Source organism: Ceratotherium simum, chromosome 19 (assembly GCF_057802395.1).
Source record: "Ceratotherium simum simum isolate JZ-2026a chromosome 19, ASM5780239v1, whole genome shotgun sequence".
Taxonomy (NCBI): domain Eukaryota; kingdom Metazoa; phylum Chordata; class Mammalia; order Perissodactyla; family Rhinocerotidae; genus Ceratotherium; species Ceratotherium simum.
This window is the reverse complement of record NC_141918.1, coordinates 23,094,163-23,111,028: the sequence shown is the minus strand read 5'-3', so window position 1 is coordinate 23,111,028 and position 16,866 is coordinate 23,094,163. Positions and strand designations below refer to the sequence as shown.

The 16,866-nt window shown below is 39.3% G+C and overlaps 1 protein-coding gene across 3 annotated transcripts in view; it reads left to right on the top strand.

Annotated features, from left to right (window-relative positions):
• Positions 1-568: 568 nt before the first annotated feature.
• Positions 569-16,866, top strand: part of USP45 (ubiquitin specific peptidase 45) — a 71,613-nt gene continuing 55,315 nt past the window's right edge. For 2 of the 3 annotated variants that reach the window (XM_087443918.1, XM_087443920.1), the window contains exons 1-5: positions 575-590; positions 4,680-4,798; positions 8,269-8,441; positions 10,037-10,140; positions 15,611-15,711. In XM_087443918.1, the coding sequence (XP_087300044.1) occupies positions 4,699-4,798; positions 8,269-8,441; positions 10,037-10,140; positions 15,611-15,711 (478 nt within the window). In that variant the 5' untranslated portion in view covers positions 575-590; positions 4,680-4,698. Of the gene's footprint in view, positions 591-4,679; positions 4,799-8,268; positions 8,442-10,036; positions 10,141-15,610; positions 15,712-16,866 lie in introns of all 3 variants that reach the window. The other variant, XM_087443919.1, reaches the window with a different exon arrangement.

Sequence of the window (16,866 nt, the reverse complement as noted above, 5' to 3'; positions counted from 1 at the left end):
CTAGTGTTGTTTGCAATATCATCAAACAAAATATTCTCAAATCAACTACTTTAACTGAACATATGCAATATGCAGACCACTTTAACGGATAATCTAGCTTTGAAGAGGTATAGGTGTAGGTCAAGAAATTTCCTGTCTAGCAAAGAAGTGAAAACGACAGGTAAGACAATAATAATGAAAAAATGAAAGATAATACACGATGCATGTCAGATGTGACTGTATGGTACGGAAAAGTCCGACGGAAGGGAGGGAAGTCGGAGGCTGTCCGGCCAGGCACCCAACAACAAGTGGGGCTTCATCTTAGCTCTGGGAAAAGCCCAGCGGCGCACTCCAGGGAGCTCCTCGGATCCAGTTTGGAGTCCCCCGCTGTTGCTCTAAGATTAGCCGGGGCCTATCCGGCTCTGCCAAAGTAGATAGCGCAGGCGCGACGCGAGCCGGCCCCGCCCCGGCCCCGCCCCACTCCGCGGGCGCGGCCCCGACTCCGCCTGGGCGTGGGGGCAGGCACACGAGGCCCCGCCCACGCCGGTCCCCGAGCGGCCGCGCAGGCGCAGTCTTTTCGGGTTATAGACGCGGCGGCTCGGCCCGGCGGGGTGAGTCGGGGGTGCACCGCTGGGGTTGCCGCAGTGTCTCGGTCTTCGCTTCCAAAACCCCGGCCCTTTGTGGCGTGACAGGCCTGGGAGAGAGGCTCCCTGCTTCCCCTTGCCTTCCTGATCCCTGGGGGCGCCAGGCGGTCACCGAGGGCCGCGTGACCGCGGCCGGAGCGGCCCGGTGTCCGGGTGGCGGCGGGAGGAGCCGGTTGTCGGGGCGGGAAAGGGGCCGCCGGGGGGGGCCCGGGCCCGCCTCATCGTGACGGAGGGGCGGGGGCCCGACGCCCTGCTCGCCTCTCTCGCCTGGTCTCTCCTCACAGCGCGTTTTCTCTGCAGAACCTGTGGATGTTTTTGTTAGTGACCTAAGTAAAGGAAGCATGTCTAACCACGGGGTTCTGGCAGCGTGGTGCGGTATGAGGCGCTCTGGAGGGCCAAATCCCCATCCCCCACTTCACTTACCTCTGCACGTAACCTAACCTCTGGGTGGCTCAGTTTCTTCACGTGTAGAATTGGGAAGATAATAGTAACCTACCTCATAAGGCGGTTGTGAGGATTAAGTGAGTTAGTATCTTTGAAGTGCTTAGACCTGAGCGTGATGCACAGCAAAAGTATGTAAGTGCTGTTCATCTTTTTGAGCCTGGTATGTAAAAGGACAGTTGTGTCCCTCTCCTCCTGCCGCTGGCCTCTGCACTAGAAATAATTGCCCAAGAGTCGGAGAGTAGGAGACAAAGATTTTTTCTTTTTTGAGAATATGGGCTTTTGTTTGCTTAGCGTGTTTTTAAAAAATCAAGCATTTCCAAACAACTTAGTTGCACATCCTACGTTAGAGAAAAGACGTGTTAGAGTAATGCTGAGGTTGAAAACTGAAAAGTTTTGTTTGGGAAACCACGTGAGGAAAATGACCAGAACTTACTTGTGCTGAAAAGAGTTAACATAGGGCCTGAGACTGCTGTCCTTAGAAAGGTGTGCTTGCAAAGTTAGCCCTTGTTTGGCATCTGGGAACAGTATGGTTTATGCCGAAGTTACCAGCCTACATAAAAATCCTGGGCCTACGAGTCTAATGGGCTTCCCTGGGCAGAAACGTTGCACAGACATTGCTGGATTTTCCTTACTGGGGGAAGAGTGTGCTGTGTTTGACCCCTCCTGGGAGGGAGAGAACATAAGGAAGCCGGCATATGGGTTCCTCCAGACTTCGCCTCTTTCTCCATCATGATCAGGCTGTATGTCCACAACATTGCTGTAACAAACCTTAGCCATGAGTGCAACTATATGCTGCGTCCTGGTGAATCTCCAAATGTGAAGTGGTCTTGGAACTCCCGGGACAATATTGATGATAGAAAGTAGCTGAGGCTCTAATAATTGGACTTTAATTTTGTCTCTTTTTGCCTTAAAGGGGAATTGAAAAAGAAAACTCTACAAATAAGTGATTCCTAGGTAGTGGGTTACTGTCTAAAATGATTATGTTTAGACATATATCACATGTCAGAAAAGTCACTGGAAATTGACTCTACATTGCCAAGTTAAGTTTGAGTCAGTGTTTTTGAAAAAAGGTGCAGGTGTTTTATAGATCCTAGGTCAAATACCTGGTTCTTTTTGTTATTCTGCCAGCATTATCTATGTGTTAATGCTCATCTTTATCAAGAGTTTATTTGTGCAGTTATGGAAAAAACATGACCAGTTTCTCATGGGCCATTTTTCCTGGATTCTGTTGGTTATGTCTCTCTCTTTTCAGGACATCAAGTTAAAATGGATGCAAGTAATTTTATAAGTTTGGGGGTTGTGAGATCACATTTGCCATCTGATTATGTCTCTTTTCCCTCAATAAAGTAGAAGACTAGCTTATATTTTGAGGAGTAGGGAGATGGAGGAGTTGGAGGGTTGGGAGAATAAAAAAGGTTTCACACGGCTGTGTGAGGAGTGGGTAAATTGACCAGAAGGTGAGAAGATAATGGGATGTCTTGATCCATTTGAGATTGAGATTATGAATTTAGTGGACTCAATCTGCATTCTTACAAGACTCTCTCAAGCCTGTTTGGATGCAGATATCCATGGTTAATTGAGTTCATCTAGGATTGGGGTTCTGTTAGAGGGGTGATATGGGAGTCTTTAAGGCTGTGAACACATACTCTGTTCCTTCTGGGTACATGATAAGGTTTCGGTCTTTGTACACTCCCCCATGTCTGCTTGAAGTTAAATATTGCCATATGACTTGCTTTAGCTATGTGAGCAGACATGAGTGAAATATGAGCAGACGTAACATGTGTCACTTCCAAGTGAAACTTTGAGAACCAGCACTCCCTTTGCCACCTCCCCTTCTCCCTGCCCTGCAATAGTGATCATGGGAGCACTTGTGGAGATGCAGCCTCTTGTCAGCCTGGGCACTAAAGGAGAATAGGAGTGGCTGATCAAGCAAGTAGAAGAGCGTGAAGTTGTGATCAGAGAACAGAATACTTGAAATAGTGATTTTGCAAGGTGGAACTGTAGGGGTAAGTGGGTGAGGAAGGTTGGAGGGAGAAGGCAGTCAGAGATGAAGTGGTCAAGGAACTTGGGGCCTTGTGCATCTCTGTAACCCTGAAGGCCTCAGTTGCAGCTCAGTTTAATACTGATGACCCTTGGACTTAAAGAAATAACTCTTAAAATGGTAAACTCAAAAGCTTCCTTATGTGGAACATGGTATGACTAAATCCAGATTCAGAATTTATTATTGAATTGAAAGATTCTTCCACCTTGATCAATAAAAGCAAATAAACAAATAACCATGGAAATTACAGGGTAGTTTAGCCATGGAGCAGCATGATATTAGATAGGAGTTACGCTAAACTACTTTAAAAGAGCCTCCAAAATACAGTGGTTTAAAAAGTTGTTTAACTTGTATCTAAAATCTTTCAAGTTAACTTTGAATTTTTAAGAAATATAAGGGGTAGAGGTAAATAACACCCTGAAGAAAGAGACAAATTCGGTGTGGGATATTGTACAACCTTGCTCTTGAAAGTGTAGTCTATGGCCTGCCAGCAGTGACTTCCTGTTGGGTGCTTGTTAGGCAGAATCTCAGGTCCTGTGCCAGACTTTTTGAATCAAAATCCACATTTTAACAAGATCTCCAATGTGACTCATGTGCACTGTCCTGATCTCTTAAAAAAGCTAGTGTCTTAGGAAAGTAAAAGTTGGGAAGAATGGGTATAGATTAAAAGATACTAAAGTGGCATAACCAGTATAAAGTGCAAACCTTGACTGAATCCATCCTTATTCAAAAAACCAATATAGAAGACACTTTTGGGTCACTGAAGAAATTAGAATATGATGGGATATGAAATGATATTATTACAGAATTATTGTTACTTTTCTTAGATGGGATAATGATGTGATTGTGTAGGAGAATGTCCTTCTTAAGAGATACATGCTCTCTGCAACTTACTTTCAAATAGTTCAGCTAAAACAAACATACTCATATGCACTTGTGTATATATGTCTTTCTATATACACATTGATATTTAGATAAAACAAGTATGGCAAAATGTTCTAGATGTGAAATCTAGACAGTATATCGGTGTTCATTATGCTGTTCTTTTAACCCTTGTGGAAGTTTAAAATTTTTCATAATAAAAAAGTGGGGAAAAAAACACAAAAAAATGCAGTAGCTTAAAAAGATAGAAATTTATTTCTCTCTCCATAGTCCAGTGCTAGGTCATACAGCACAGGTAGAGTGGCTCTACTGTGCTTGGCACATGGCTTCCATCCCTGGTCCCTTGTGACTTTTCCAGATCCTACTGTCTCCTAGCTGGTGGGACAGGAGAAAGGGCAAGAGGAACACGTGACCCAGAAGCAGCACTTACTCCTTTAATCAAACTTGAGTTTTTTCATTTACCTGGATGTCGCATATCTAGGGAGTAGTTGGTAGAAGTCAAATGTAATGTGCCATTTGTATATTAGTTTAATAAAGATTTCTTTGGTTTCAGCTAATGTTCCTCTCTTCTTCCTCTACGGATTTACTAGACCAGTTAAAATTGAAGTCATTTCAATGTTAATATGCATTAAGTAAAATACATAAAATTTTAATTTTGAGGCTTAAAGTGTATTCATTTTTTCCCCCAGCCTTTTCAGTAAATAACAGATGCGGGTGAAAGAACCATCCCAAGCTTTATCTGAAAAAGCCAAAAGAAGTAAAAGGCCCAGCACACCTCACGATGAAGACTCTTCCGACGACATTGCTGGTAAATTGTGATATCTGGCGTCCTAAATGGTCTTGCAGAAAAGAAATAACAATATATGTTTTAAATGAATAAATCTTATGCTGTTTATTTCCAGCATTTTCTGCCTGAACTTAAAAATCAGCTATCTAGTTCCAAAAAAATCCCGTTGGTGTTTTTAGTGGATTTTGTTTACTTTATAAAGTAACTTAGAATTGGCATCTTTGTTGTTGTCGTTCTGTTTCTCATGGCCTGTTAAAACCAAGCCGTCAAGTCACCAAGATTGGCAGATGACCCTAGGGAGCTGCTGGCTTCATGGTTTGCTTTTCACTTTAGCCTCATGCCTTTGGTTTTGGCCTCTGAGAATTTTCCTTATTTTCTTACCAGTTCAACTCTCCATTTAAGAAGATGTTTTTAATATATTGTTTCCATTTTTAAGTGTTTTTAGCTTGGATAGTGTTTCAGGATAGCTAGATTGCTGTATTGAAGGAAGTCTGAATTATATCTTTAAATATTTGTTCTATTCTGTTAATATGGTTTTTTTCAGGGATTCTGATTATTCTTATGTTAACTCTCCTTTGCCTCTCTTCCGTAGTTATCATTTTTTTCTCAAATCCTCTAAAACTCCTATTTCCTTTTCATTTTGCTTGTTGTTTTCATTTTTATCCTTTCCTTTGCTTTCAGCAGTGTCTGTTTCACCTCATGCTCTTTTAGTTTTGCCTTCATTTTTGTGGTTTTATGTTTTTTTTTCTTCCACTTCTTTCCTGAACTCTGCCAGTCACCTTCGGTTGTTTTGCCACTTCATGCTAGAGTGTTTGCCTCTGTTTCGTGTTTTTATTTCATGGCAGTGATTGCTCTGCCGTTTGTTTTTCCTTTTCCTTCCTTCCTTTTTCTTATGTTAACTTAGCATGGAATTTGTGCCTTCGATTTTTCTTTGATTACTCATTCTTTGATGTAGGGTTGCTTTTCTTGGGCTGGTTAGTTTTAGACTATTTGGGTAAGAAGGAGGGCCAGATCTCTGTTGAGCCCTAACTAGAGTTTGAGTTAGGCCTTACTTTCCAACCAACAGGATTATGCAGCCCTGGGGTTTTTCAGAATCCAAAGTGTCTGTTTCTCCAAGCGCCGTAGAGACAAGACTGTTTCCTGCAAATATGGCTTGCGTTTTTGTTTCTCATTTAGTGAATGAGAAATTCCCTTCTTTTGCTTCCTCTCAAAACAAAATTGGATATAGGGGAGCTCCTGCAACTGTTGTTGAGCACAGAGATTGAGGTTTTGTTCTATGTCTGCGAAGCATACATTGTTTTCTGTGACATCTGCAGCTGCAGTGTTCTCTCTGCTTCCTTCTGTGCGCTCTCCTAGTTGATCTCTGCTGCTTTAAGGTGAGAGCCCTTCCACTTAATTTGTGACTTGGGGCTTCAGCTCTCTCCTGGTTTCTCTGAAAATGAACTTCGTATTTTTGTTTCCAGTTCTTGTTGCTCTTAGATAATTTCTGGGAGGAGAAAGGGGAAAGTGTTGATTTTCTGCCCTTATTTGTAAACTGGAAGACCTCCTTGTAAAGTTTCTATTAATATTTAAGTGGAAAACATGGAGATTCTGGTTGTTTTTGATTTGTTAATGTGAAACAACTGTGGACTTGAATACATTTTTATATTTTTATTCGGGAATCTCTAGAGGACCTATTTGTCAGATGAAATTTAGACAATTATATGATTAAACAAGTTACAAAAAACTGAGAAAATTTACTTATTAACATAGAAGGAAATTTTTTTACATTTTTCCCCCACAAAAGATAGTGAATACTGCTTAAACTCTGGTTAGCTCTTGTAGGAAGACTTCAAACTTTTAATTTACTTATACATATAAAAAGTGTATATGGTTGAGACATTTAAAAGCTAGTAGATTTAATTTAGGGGCCTGGAAACTTTTTATCTTGAATTTACTTATCTCTGAATTTAGTAAGTTTCAGTTTTATGAGTCTGAATTGTAGAATCAGAGAATGGTTAAGTTGTACCCCAGCCAGATCCCACGCTAGAAATGATGTTGAAGGTGTGTAGAATGATTTTCCCCTTGGAATTTTAAAATATGAAAACTCAAACAAAGCAATGACAGTTGGTAAGCCGTTTCTAGATCCTGAGCCTGTGTGGTCATTTATCAGTTTTCCCCTGACAGCCCTTTCTTTAATGGCGTGCGACCTTGCTTTTTAAACATAGGGCTTCAGAGTGACTCCTTTTATGTCTATTCTTTTGACTTGTTCTTGGTGTAAAATTAGAAGTTTTAATCTTTTATCAGACTTACGTGTTATTTTTGTTGAAATTATATTTTATTATAAGTAACTTGTCAGGAATCACATTCGTAGTCTTCAGGATGAAATGAAACTAATGGTTAGCCACTCCCTAGTTAACTAGTAGGTGAAAAGGAATGCTTTGCATTTAGGAAGGGCAGTGGAGAAGGTTGAAATGTACATACCCCTGTTTCCCTCTTCAGGTTACTCAGTCTCTTCCTTTGTTGTGTGATTTTGGCAGGTCGTTGTGGGTTTGGTGTTTGGGATATTTGAGGTGGAGAAATTGAAGTGTTCAGGTATTTGGGAGAAATGGAAGTGTTATTGTGCCCTTGGGAGAAGAATATGGTTATTTGAAGAATTAAAAACATATTTGCTTATTTCTGCCATTTGTCTCCACACAGTGGGAATCTGTTATAACGGATAATTAAGGACCGTGCAAAATCGTTTGTTATTTGGAATATTCATTAAGGAGAATTCTGAGAATTCTTGTTCCTATAAATTATGCCATTGTTTGTTCTCTCTACTTCCTCCTGACAATGATGAAAGTAGCATCATAGCAGAGCTGGTCTATGTGAAAAGATTTTATGTGTGTATCTTAATAGAAATACATTCAAAATGCTTGACACCTAGTAGCCGCTCTGTAAATAATCTCCTTTATTTTATTTATTTATTAAACTTTTTATTTTTGGACTAATTTTAGATTCATAGGAAGGTACAAAGACGTATACAAGGAGGTCCCATTCACCCTTCACCCAACCTCTCCTGATTTAACGTCTTGTATTTCTATAGTACAATATCAAAACCACAAAACTGACATCGGTACAATCCTTAGAGCTTATTCAGATTTCGCCAGATGTACATGCCCTCGTGTGTGTGTAGCTCTATGCAGTTAAATTGCATGCAAGCTTTCTGTAACCACCACTATCAAGATACTTGACTGTACCATTACCACTCGAGTGCTACCGGTTTATAGCCACACCCCCTGCTCCCCATCCATAGCCCCTGGCAACCATTAATTTGTTCTCCAACTCTATAATTATGTTATTTCACCAATGTTTTATAAATGGAATCGTGCAGTCTGTATCCTTTTGAGTTTTGTGTTTTGAATCTCTGTGCTTTTTAGTTACAGCATTTTAATGTTATTATTGGTTTACTGATGGTAGTACTTTGGTTTAGCAAAGAAAATGTTCAAATTTTGTTTTGTCTTATTCAGTAGATTTCACTTGCCCACATGTAAATCATGCTGTCAGTGTGAATCATGTGAAAAGAGCAATAGCTGAGAATCTGTGGTCAGTTTGCTCAGAATGTTTAAAAGAAAGAAGATTCTATGATGGACAGCCGGTACTTCTTTCTGATGTTTGCTTGTGCCTCAAGTGTGGTTTTCAGGTGAGAAAAGTGTTTTTTATGTGTGAGTTTGTCTTAAATTATTTGTTTTCCTTAAATGCCTACTGTGAGTTGGACTGTTGGTAATGCTTAGAACTCAAGGTAAATTTATTCCATATTTAGATAGAACTCTCCAAGGCTAAGCTTAGCAATGTTTAAAGTACAAAGTACGTTATGTTCAGGAAGTAATCATGAGTGGTTTATAAATACTTTGAAAGAGAATGGAACCCATTTTCAGTAGTAGTTCTCATATCTGGACCTGCCTTTACTGATTTGTATTTACTTAGGAAATAGATCTCAGTTTTTTTTTCATCTTTTTAGATTCATTTTTTCTCTCTTAGAAATGATTATTCTTCTTTTTTTTTTTTTTTTTTTTTTTTTTTTTATTTTTGTTTATTGCAGTAACATTGGTTTATAATATTGTAAAAATTTCAGGTGTACATCATTGTACTTCTATTTCTGCATGGACCACATCATGTTCACCACCAAAATACTAATTACAACCCATCACCACACACATGCACCGAATTATCCCTTTCACCCTCCTCCCTCCCCCCTCCCCTCTGGCAACCACCAATCCAATCTCTGTCCCTATGTATCCGTCCATTGTTGTCACTATCTACTACTTAATGAAGGAAATCATACGGTATTTGACCTTCTCCCTCTGACTTATTTCACTTTGCATTATACGCTCAATGTCCATCCATGTTGTCACAAATGGCTGGATTTCGTCGTTTCTTATGGCTGAGTAGTTGCTTTTTTTATTTTTGCAAAATAATTTCTCTGAACAGCTTAGAAGCCATTGATATCTATAATAAAGGAATTTTTAAATAAGATTAAAAGTATATACCTTTTTTTTAAATAAGAGGAATCTTTATTATCTCATATAGAAAGTCCAGAACTTGGGCCACTTCCGAGTTAGTTAATTCAGTGGAAAGAACATTAAAAACTGAGATTTCTTCCATTTTTCTGCTGTGCCATCCTCAATGTCATGGTTTCAGGCTGGCCAGAGATGTTTCATGCATTATGTATCACACAGCAATCCCCAGACCAGAAAGAGGGCAAAAAGTACATCCGTTCTCTGTGTTCTTTTTTAAAATATGTAAAACTTTCCCAGAAACATCCATTAGACTGCCCCTCATGTCACATGGACTGGAATTGAGTCTTTACACATCTGGTGAGGGAAATTCCTATGATTGGTCTGAGTCTCACTAGTTCTCAGTGGGGTTGGGTGGAGGTATGTATGGTATTAGGAAATGTGTGGATAGGGGAGGGGGCACTGCTGGCCTACAAGGATGCTTGGTGTCCCACCATGCACAAGACAGTGTATGCATTTTTAAATGTTAGGGAAATTAACTTGGCTCATGATTGTTTTAGGTAAATACTGCGTAACAAAAAACAAGTTAGCCTCTTTGCAAGAAAAATTGAGTTCAATGAGAATCTGTATTTCTTTCTGAAACTTTTCCCTTGTGCTTGAAATTAAAAATGAAACAATACTTTTTCAGTATAAGTTTGAGTATGATTTAAGTTTTAAGTTTTGATTAATTTGAAACAAACTTATATGTAAATCATATAAATAACATTCTGTTCATCTTTAGGGATGTGGTCAGAGCTCAGAAAGCCAGCATTCATTGAAGCACTTCAAGAGTTGGAGAACAGAGCTTCATTGTATTATAATTAATCTGAGCACATGGATTATATGGTAAGTTAGATTTTGTTAGAACTTGTGTCCGCTACAAAAAATATCTTTTTCTTTGAGCTTTACAAGGTAAAATATTTAAAGATATTATACCAGCTTATACTTTTTAGCCTGAACACAACTTATGGAATAATTTAAGAAAATTAACATTACCCTTGAATGTAAAATTTAAATAAGAAAAAATTTAGTCATCCCTCTACTTTTCTTTAACATTTTCTTTGTATGGTAAAGAAAAATTCTTGCTAGTTGATTTTTCATAATGAGCTTGCTAATAAGAATTCCAGAGGTCTAGAGGAGGAAGGAGCTTCAAGCAGTTAAGTGGTTTGGTGATTCTCTGCCAGGGAAGGGAAATGCCCTCCTTATGTAGTTTGTAGAAACTTCTCAGGTGATTCTACTACTTCACCCTGGTTGGGAACAAAGTCCAGTTCCCTCATTTTATGTATAAGGACACTGAGTATCATTTACCTTTTTATGGTTACAACGTAAAAATCTAGGCACTAAAACAAGTCTTTTGATTCCCTAGTCTCTTACGGCATACCACACCGCTTCAGTGGTATACTGAAGTGGACACTGTATTGAAAAGCTTTCTTTACGTAATTTACAATAAAAATTTTCTAACTGGAATCTATAGACTCATAGGGTTCCTTAAAGGAATTTTCAGGAGCTTTCAAGTTTTTTTAAAGACAAAAATATTTTTACTTTGTGTTTTCATTTCAGGGTTCTAAAATTAATGTAAGGATATTTTAGCTTATATCATCATCTTATGATTTAATTCAGCCACAGGGTCAGGTGCTTGCTGTATTTGTGTTTTTGTTGTTGTTGGCCCCAAGTAATAGTACTGGGGAGAATGAGGAAAGAATAGAGGGAATTTAATGGGTAAATGATGTATTGGAGCCAGGGTAGAGGAGATGATGCCATAGTGTGGCAGCTCAATAAACATTTCTCTATGGTCTGAATAGAGCAGTGGTCTCATGGGGCACATCAGAATCACCAGGAGAGCCTGTTAAAATAGATTACTGGGGGGGGCCAGCCCCGTGGCTTAGTGGTTGGATGCTCACGCTCCGCTACTTGTGGCTGGGGTTCGGATCCCGGGCGCGCACTGCTTGTCCAGCCATGCTGAGGCACTGTTCTACATACAGCAACTAGAGGGATGTGCAACTACAATGTACAGCTGTCTACTGGAGCTTTGGGGAGAAAAGGGGAAAAAAAAAAATAGATTACTGGGTCCCAGGCCTAGAGATTCTGATTTAGTAGTTCTAGGATAGGGCCTAAGAATTTGCATTTCTAACAAGTTCCCAGGTGTTTCCAATGCTGCTGGTCTGGGGGCCACAGTTTGAGGACCACTGAAATACCAAAAGGTGGTGGGAGAAGTGAGTGGCACCTTGTAGAATAGGCTCATCTCAAGTGATTGTATGTCAGAACTTCTATTGTAGCTGTTGGGGAAGAGGGAGAATCCCCCTCTGCCCTTTCCCTTAAGGTTCTTATGGCTGGCCAAATAATTAAAAGACAGGTTAGCGGGAGAAAATAATACCAAATTTAATAACATGTATACATGGGAGAAACCAGGGAAACTGAGTTTCTCAACACAATAGCAGTGATTCTCATCTTAAATACCATCTTCAGCTAAAGACAGAGGAGGATGTTGGGGGTGGTAGTGGTTTGGGATTTCAGAGGGGAAGGAGACAATTCACATGGAGAGGGAAATGTAAATGTTTGTCAGACAATTCTTTGCAGGGTCACCTATAGAGAATGTGGCCAAAGAGACAGAAATCACAGTAATCAAGAGTATGTAGATTGAAGTCTTCTCCTTCCGTCCTGATAAGAGTTTCCAGAGATAAGGTCATCCCCCACCTCTTCTCACTACACAGAGGGAGATACCTTTACAAATGTAAATCTTTGGTAAACAGAACTTTGAAAAGAATAGGCTTAGCGAGGACCCTGCCAGTCTGTCCATAGCCAGAGTTAAATTCTTTTAGGCACTTAGTGGGGGAGGTCAAATGTCCGTCGGAGAAAATAATCGAGGTAAAAAGACATATTTCAGGGTGGCCAAATTTTGATCTCCCACATAGCTCTTAGGACCATAACTATGGTATGAATTGTGATTTAACTTCAGCAAAAAAGCCTTACCTAGCCTCATAAATTAGTGTTGTTAGTTTTAATTTAATTGATTTTGTAATTTTGTTTTTATATTTAACTGTATAATTTTGCTTTCATAGAGTTATAAGGATGATGAATTTATTGAGTTTTGTGTATGGATGTGTTAGATTTATATTACAATTGTCGGGGGAAGAGGGAGAATCTCCCTCTGCCTTTTCCCTTAAGGTTCTTCTGGCTGGCCAAATAATTAACAAGACAGGTTAGCAGGAGAAAATAATACCAAGTTTAATAACATGTATACATGGGAGAAACTCAGAAATGAGCAACTCGTCCCTCTGTCTAAGCTGCTTGCTTAAGTATTGCAGCTAAAGGCGAGGAGCGTGTTGGGGGTGGGTAGTGGCCTGGGACTTCAGAGGGCAGGAGGACAATTCTTTTCGGGGTCATCTATAGATAATGTGGTCAGGGAGAGACAGAGTTTTTTGATAAAAGAGGCTTGGTGGCTTTGCTATTGTAACCTCTATCCTACATTATCTTTACAGCCATCATGATAGAAGATCTGTTCCAGGAAGGAGTTACTATGTCAAATTCTTTAGGCAGTTAGTGGGGGAGGTCAAATGTCCCTAGAGAAAACAACCAAGGTAAAGAGATAAATTTCAGGGTGGCCAAATCTTGATCTCCCACACAATGAAAATAATTTAAGTCACACTTGGAGGTCCGTAGAACTATTTTCCTTTTAAAGGAAGAAATTCAAGTTTGTCACGTGCATTTATAGAAATTTAAAGGTTGTGACTATTTTCTTTTTCCCATCCAATTCTTAAACCTTAAAAAGTTTAACAATTTCAGTAGAAAACTTCACTAGTTTGGATTACAGAGAAGGCCAGCCTGAACCTGAAAAAGAAAGGAATAGTGTAGATTTGATAATTTAATCATCGCTAGCAAAGTGTTGCTAGGTGGTGGATTTAATGCTGCTTTAACAGATAATAGTTATTAGCACAGTGGTTTCTTACCTCTGACTTAACCTCAGAATCAAACGGGTGGATAGGTGCTAGTGGTCCCCTATTAAATCAGGGCTTCTGTAGTTTTAAGTTCCATAGGTGATTCTTATGCCTGGTGGCGGTTAAGAGGCACTGATTTAACACTTAAAGTTAACATATAAATAAGTGCTTTTAAAGTTCTCAAAAGTCTGTTGAAAGAAGGTTTAACATTTCCCTTGTTCTCTATTACGTTACTGATTTGTAGCCCTCCTGTGTCTCAGTTTCTTATCTGTAAAAAGAAAATATAATACTTCTGTAAGGCTGTTTATTTTTAAAATGAGAAGACTTTTTTGATTGTTGTGAGGAATTAAACCAGAAAATGCATGTAAAGCACTTAGAACAGTGCCTGGCACTTAGTAAATGCTGAATTAAATTTTTTGGATTATTTCTAATAGAAATAAGTAGAATTAAGTTATCTTTAGCTGTCCTCTTCTACAAATTCACTGCCATCGTGCTGTTTTTATTTACGTTTTATTTTTGTTCTCTTGAATTTGCACAGTATGTTTTATAACAAGTAAAAATTAAATTGCAATGTCAGTAAAAATTTCTTGACATTTCAATATTTTGCAAATGAGCAATTATATTTTTATTATTTTTGGCAATAGTTACACCAATAAATATTGAGCATCTATTAGAATGTAAGTCTGGTAACAGTAATTGTTTAAATTCCGTAATGGTCTATTGGAAAAGATGTTTTGGGAATGTTTTCTCTGACTTGTTTCTTTTAAAGGTATATCTATGTATTTCTGTGTGCAAGTGATAGAGTGGACACTCAGTGAATATTTTGACTGAATTTTGAGTGCTGTTTAGAAAAGGAACCCAAACCTAGTTTACAGCTATTGATCCCAGGACCAGTAATACTTATAAGTAAGAAGATTGTGAATATGTAAGATAGTATTGGTAGAATGCATTACATTTATAAAACACTTGCAACACTTTCAAACACATGTTCTTATTTGACCATTGGGTCTCATGAAGATAAAGGAAACAAGTAATGATAATATATAGAAGAAACCTTTATTAATACTATATGCACTAGGGTGTCAACTTAGTGGAGGGTAGTTTTCTGAAAAGGATGTGCTTTTGAAAATCCTAACACCCTCTTCCCAAATAAGCACCAAGCAAAATAAAACACTTATCTTGTCCAATCTTCCCCATCTCTGTAAGTGGAACCCATGTCACTTAAGTAGTCAAGCCAGAAGCCTGGCAATTATTTTCTCCCCCTTTTTATCTTATTTTATTTTTTACCCTTTTAACAAAAGTAGACAAAATGGTATAATGAATTCCTCTGTACCCATCACCCAGCTTTAAACATCACCAACTAGCAGCAAGTCTTGTTTCCTCTAGACCAGGATTTCTCAGTCTCAGCACTGTTGTTGTTTGGGCTGATAATTCTTTGTTGTGAGGGGACTGTCCTGCACATTGCAGGATGTTTAGCAGCATTCTCGGCCTCTACCCACTGGATGCCAGTAGCAGCTTCCCCAGTTGTGACAACCAAAAGTCTCTGCAAACATTGCCAGATGTCCCCCCAGGGGGACAAAATTGCTCCTGTTTGAGAGTCGCTGGCATACCTTCACCTGCTTCTCCCTAACCGTGTCAGTGTTTCTGACACTTCCCTCTCCCTTATCTCATATCTAATTCATTACTTCTTCTACCTGAAAATATATAAAATAAATTTCTTATTTCTCTCCAGATCTACTGCTTCAGCCCTGATCTGCTTCTATTCCTGATGCCTTCTGATCTGACATTAGTCAGAGTGATGTTTTTTTTATTTTATTTTATTTTAATTTTTTTTGTGTGTGAGGAAGATCAGCCCTGTGCTAACATCTGCCAATCCTCCTCTTTTTTTGCTGAGGAAGACTGGCCCTGGGCTAACATCCATGCCCATCTTCCTCCACTTTATATGGGACGCCGCCACAGCATGGCTTGCCCAGCGGTGCATCCATGGGCACCCGGGATCCGGGCCGGTGACCCTGGGTCGCCACAGTGGAGCATGTGCACTTAACCACTTGCGCTATCTGTCCGGCCCTGTCAGAGTGATGCTTTTAGAGTGTAAATTGGATCATTTTAGAGTGTAAATTGGATCATCACTTCCCTGCTTAAGAACCCCGAATGGCATTCCATTATACTTGGATAAACTACCGAAACTTTAATTTGAACAATAAGGCTCTGTATGAACGGTCCCCCGCTTATTTCTCTAGACTTACCTGGTGCCTCACCCTATGTATCCCCCTTACCCCCATAATTTGAAGACAAAGTGGATAAATACCAACCTTATTACCTGATATGCAAAATATTGAAGATGCTTTCATAATATTTGCTTAAATTTCATATTTTTTCAGGTGTTATGAGTGTGATGAAAAATTATCAACGCATTGTAATAAGAAGGTTTTGGCTCAGACAGTTGATTTTCTCCAGAAACATGTTTCTAAAACACAAACAAGTAAGTTAAGCAGTTGCTAAAGAAATTTGTATTAAAGAACAATATTTTATGTTTCATAGAAAGTTTATGAGTTCATAAACTCATAAAGAGTATCTTATATTTTACTGTGACCTCTCAGTACGAGTGCCATGCATTCTTAGGTAGCAATCCTGTGATGTTATCTTGTGTTGTATTTACATAACCAATAATGAGAAGCTGGAGAGGGTAGTGACTAGATCACGGGCTTTTGAGTCAAACAGTGCTGAGTTTGAATTTAGGCTCCACCTAAATTACTCTCCATGTGGCTTTTACTCCTTAGTTTCCTTACTTAAAAAATTAGGATGATAATTCTCTTGTGTGGGGTTGTTGGGAGGATTAGAGATGTTTTCTAAAGATTTAGAAATAATGTATGTAAAAATACTTGCATAGTGCCTGACACACATTTATGAAATGATATCTATTAATTGTCACATAATTGTAGTGGAGTTTTGACACTAACTACTTGACTTAGGCTAACCTTGCAAATTAGGGGCTCAGTGCCCCACAGGATTGCCCTTACTTCAGACACCATCCTCAAACTCAGGGGTTCTCAGGCCACCTGCATTTCTGACTAACTGGCTACAAATTCAGGGGTTCCCAATGCCCTCTTAGGTTCAGTAATTTGCTAGACTGACTCAGAGAACTTGGGAAAGTGCTATACTTACAATTACAGTTTTATTATAGCAAAAAAAAAGGTACAAATCAGGACCAGCTAAAAGAAGACACACCTAGGGCGAGGTCTGGGAAGGTCCCAACCATGAAGCTTCTGTATCTTCTTCTTGTGGGGTCAGGACTCGTCACCTTCCAACACATTGATGTGTAACAACACACAGAGTATTTGTTAACCAGGGAAACACTGGGGCTTTGATGTCCAGAGTTTTTATTGTGGTTTCATTGCACAGACATGACAGATTGAATCATTGGCCACATGGTTTAACTCAGTCTCCAGTACCCTAACCCTCTAATCACAGAATTGATCTTTCTGGCACGGCTGAGTCATCTCATTAGCATAAACTGTCTAGGGGCCCACAATGAATAAAAAAGACACTGCTGTCACTCTGGAAATCTAAGGATTTAGAGGGTACTTCTCAGGAACCTGGGACAAAGGGCAGCCAAATCCTTTATTATACAATAGTA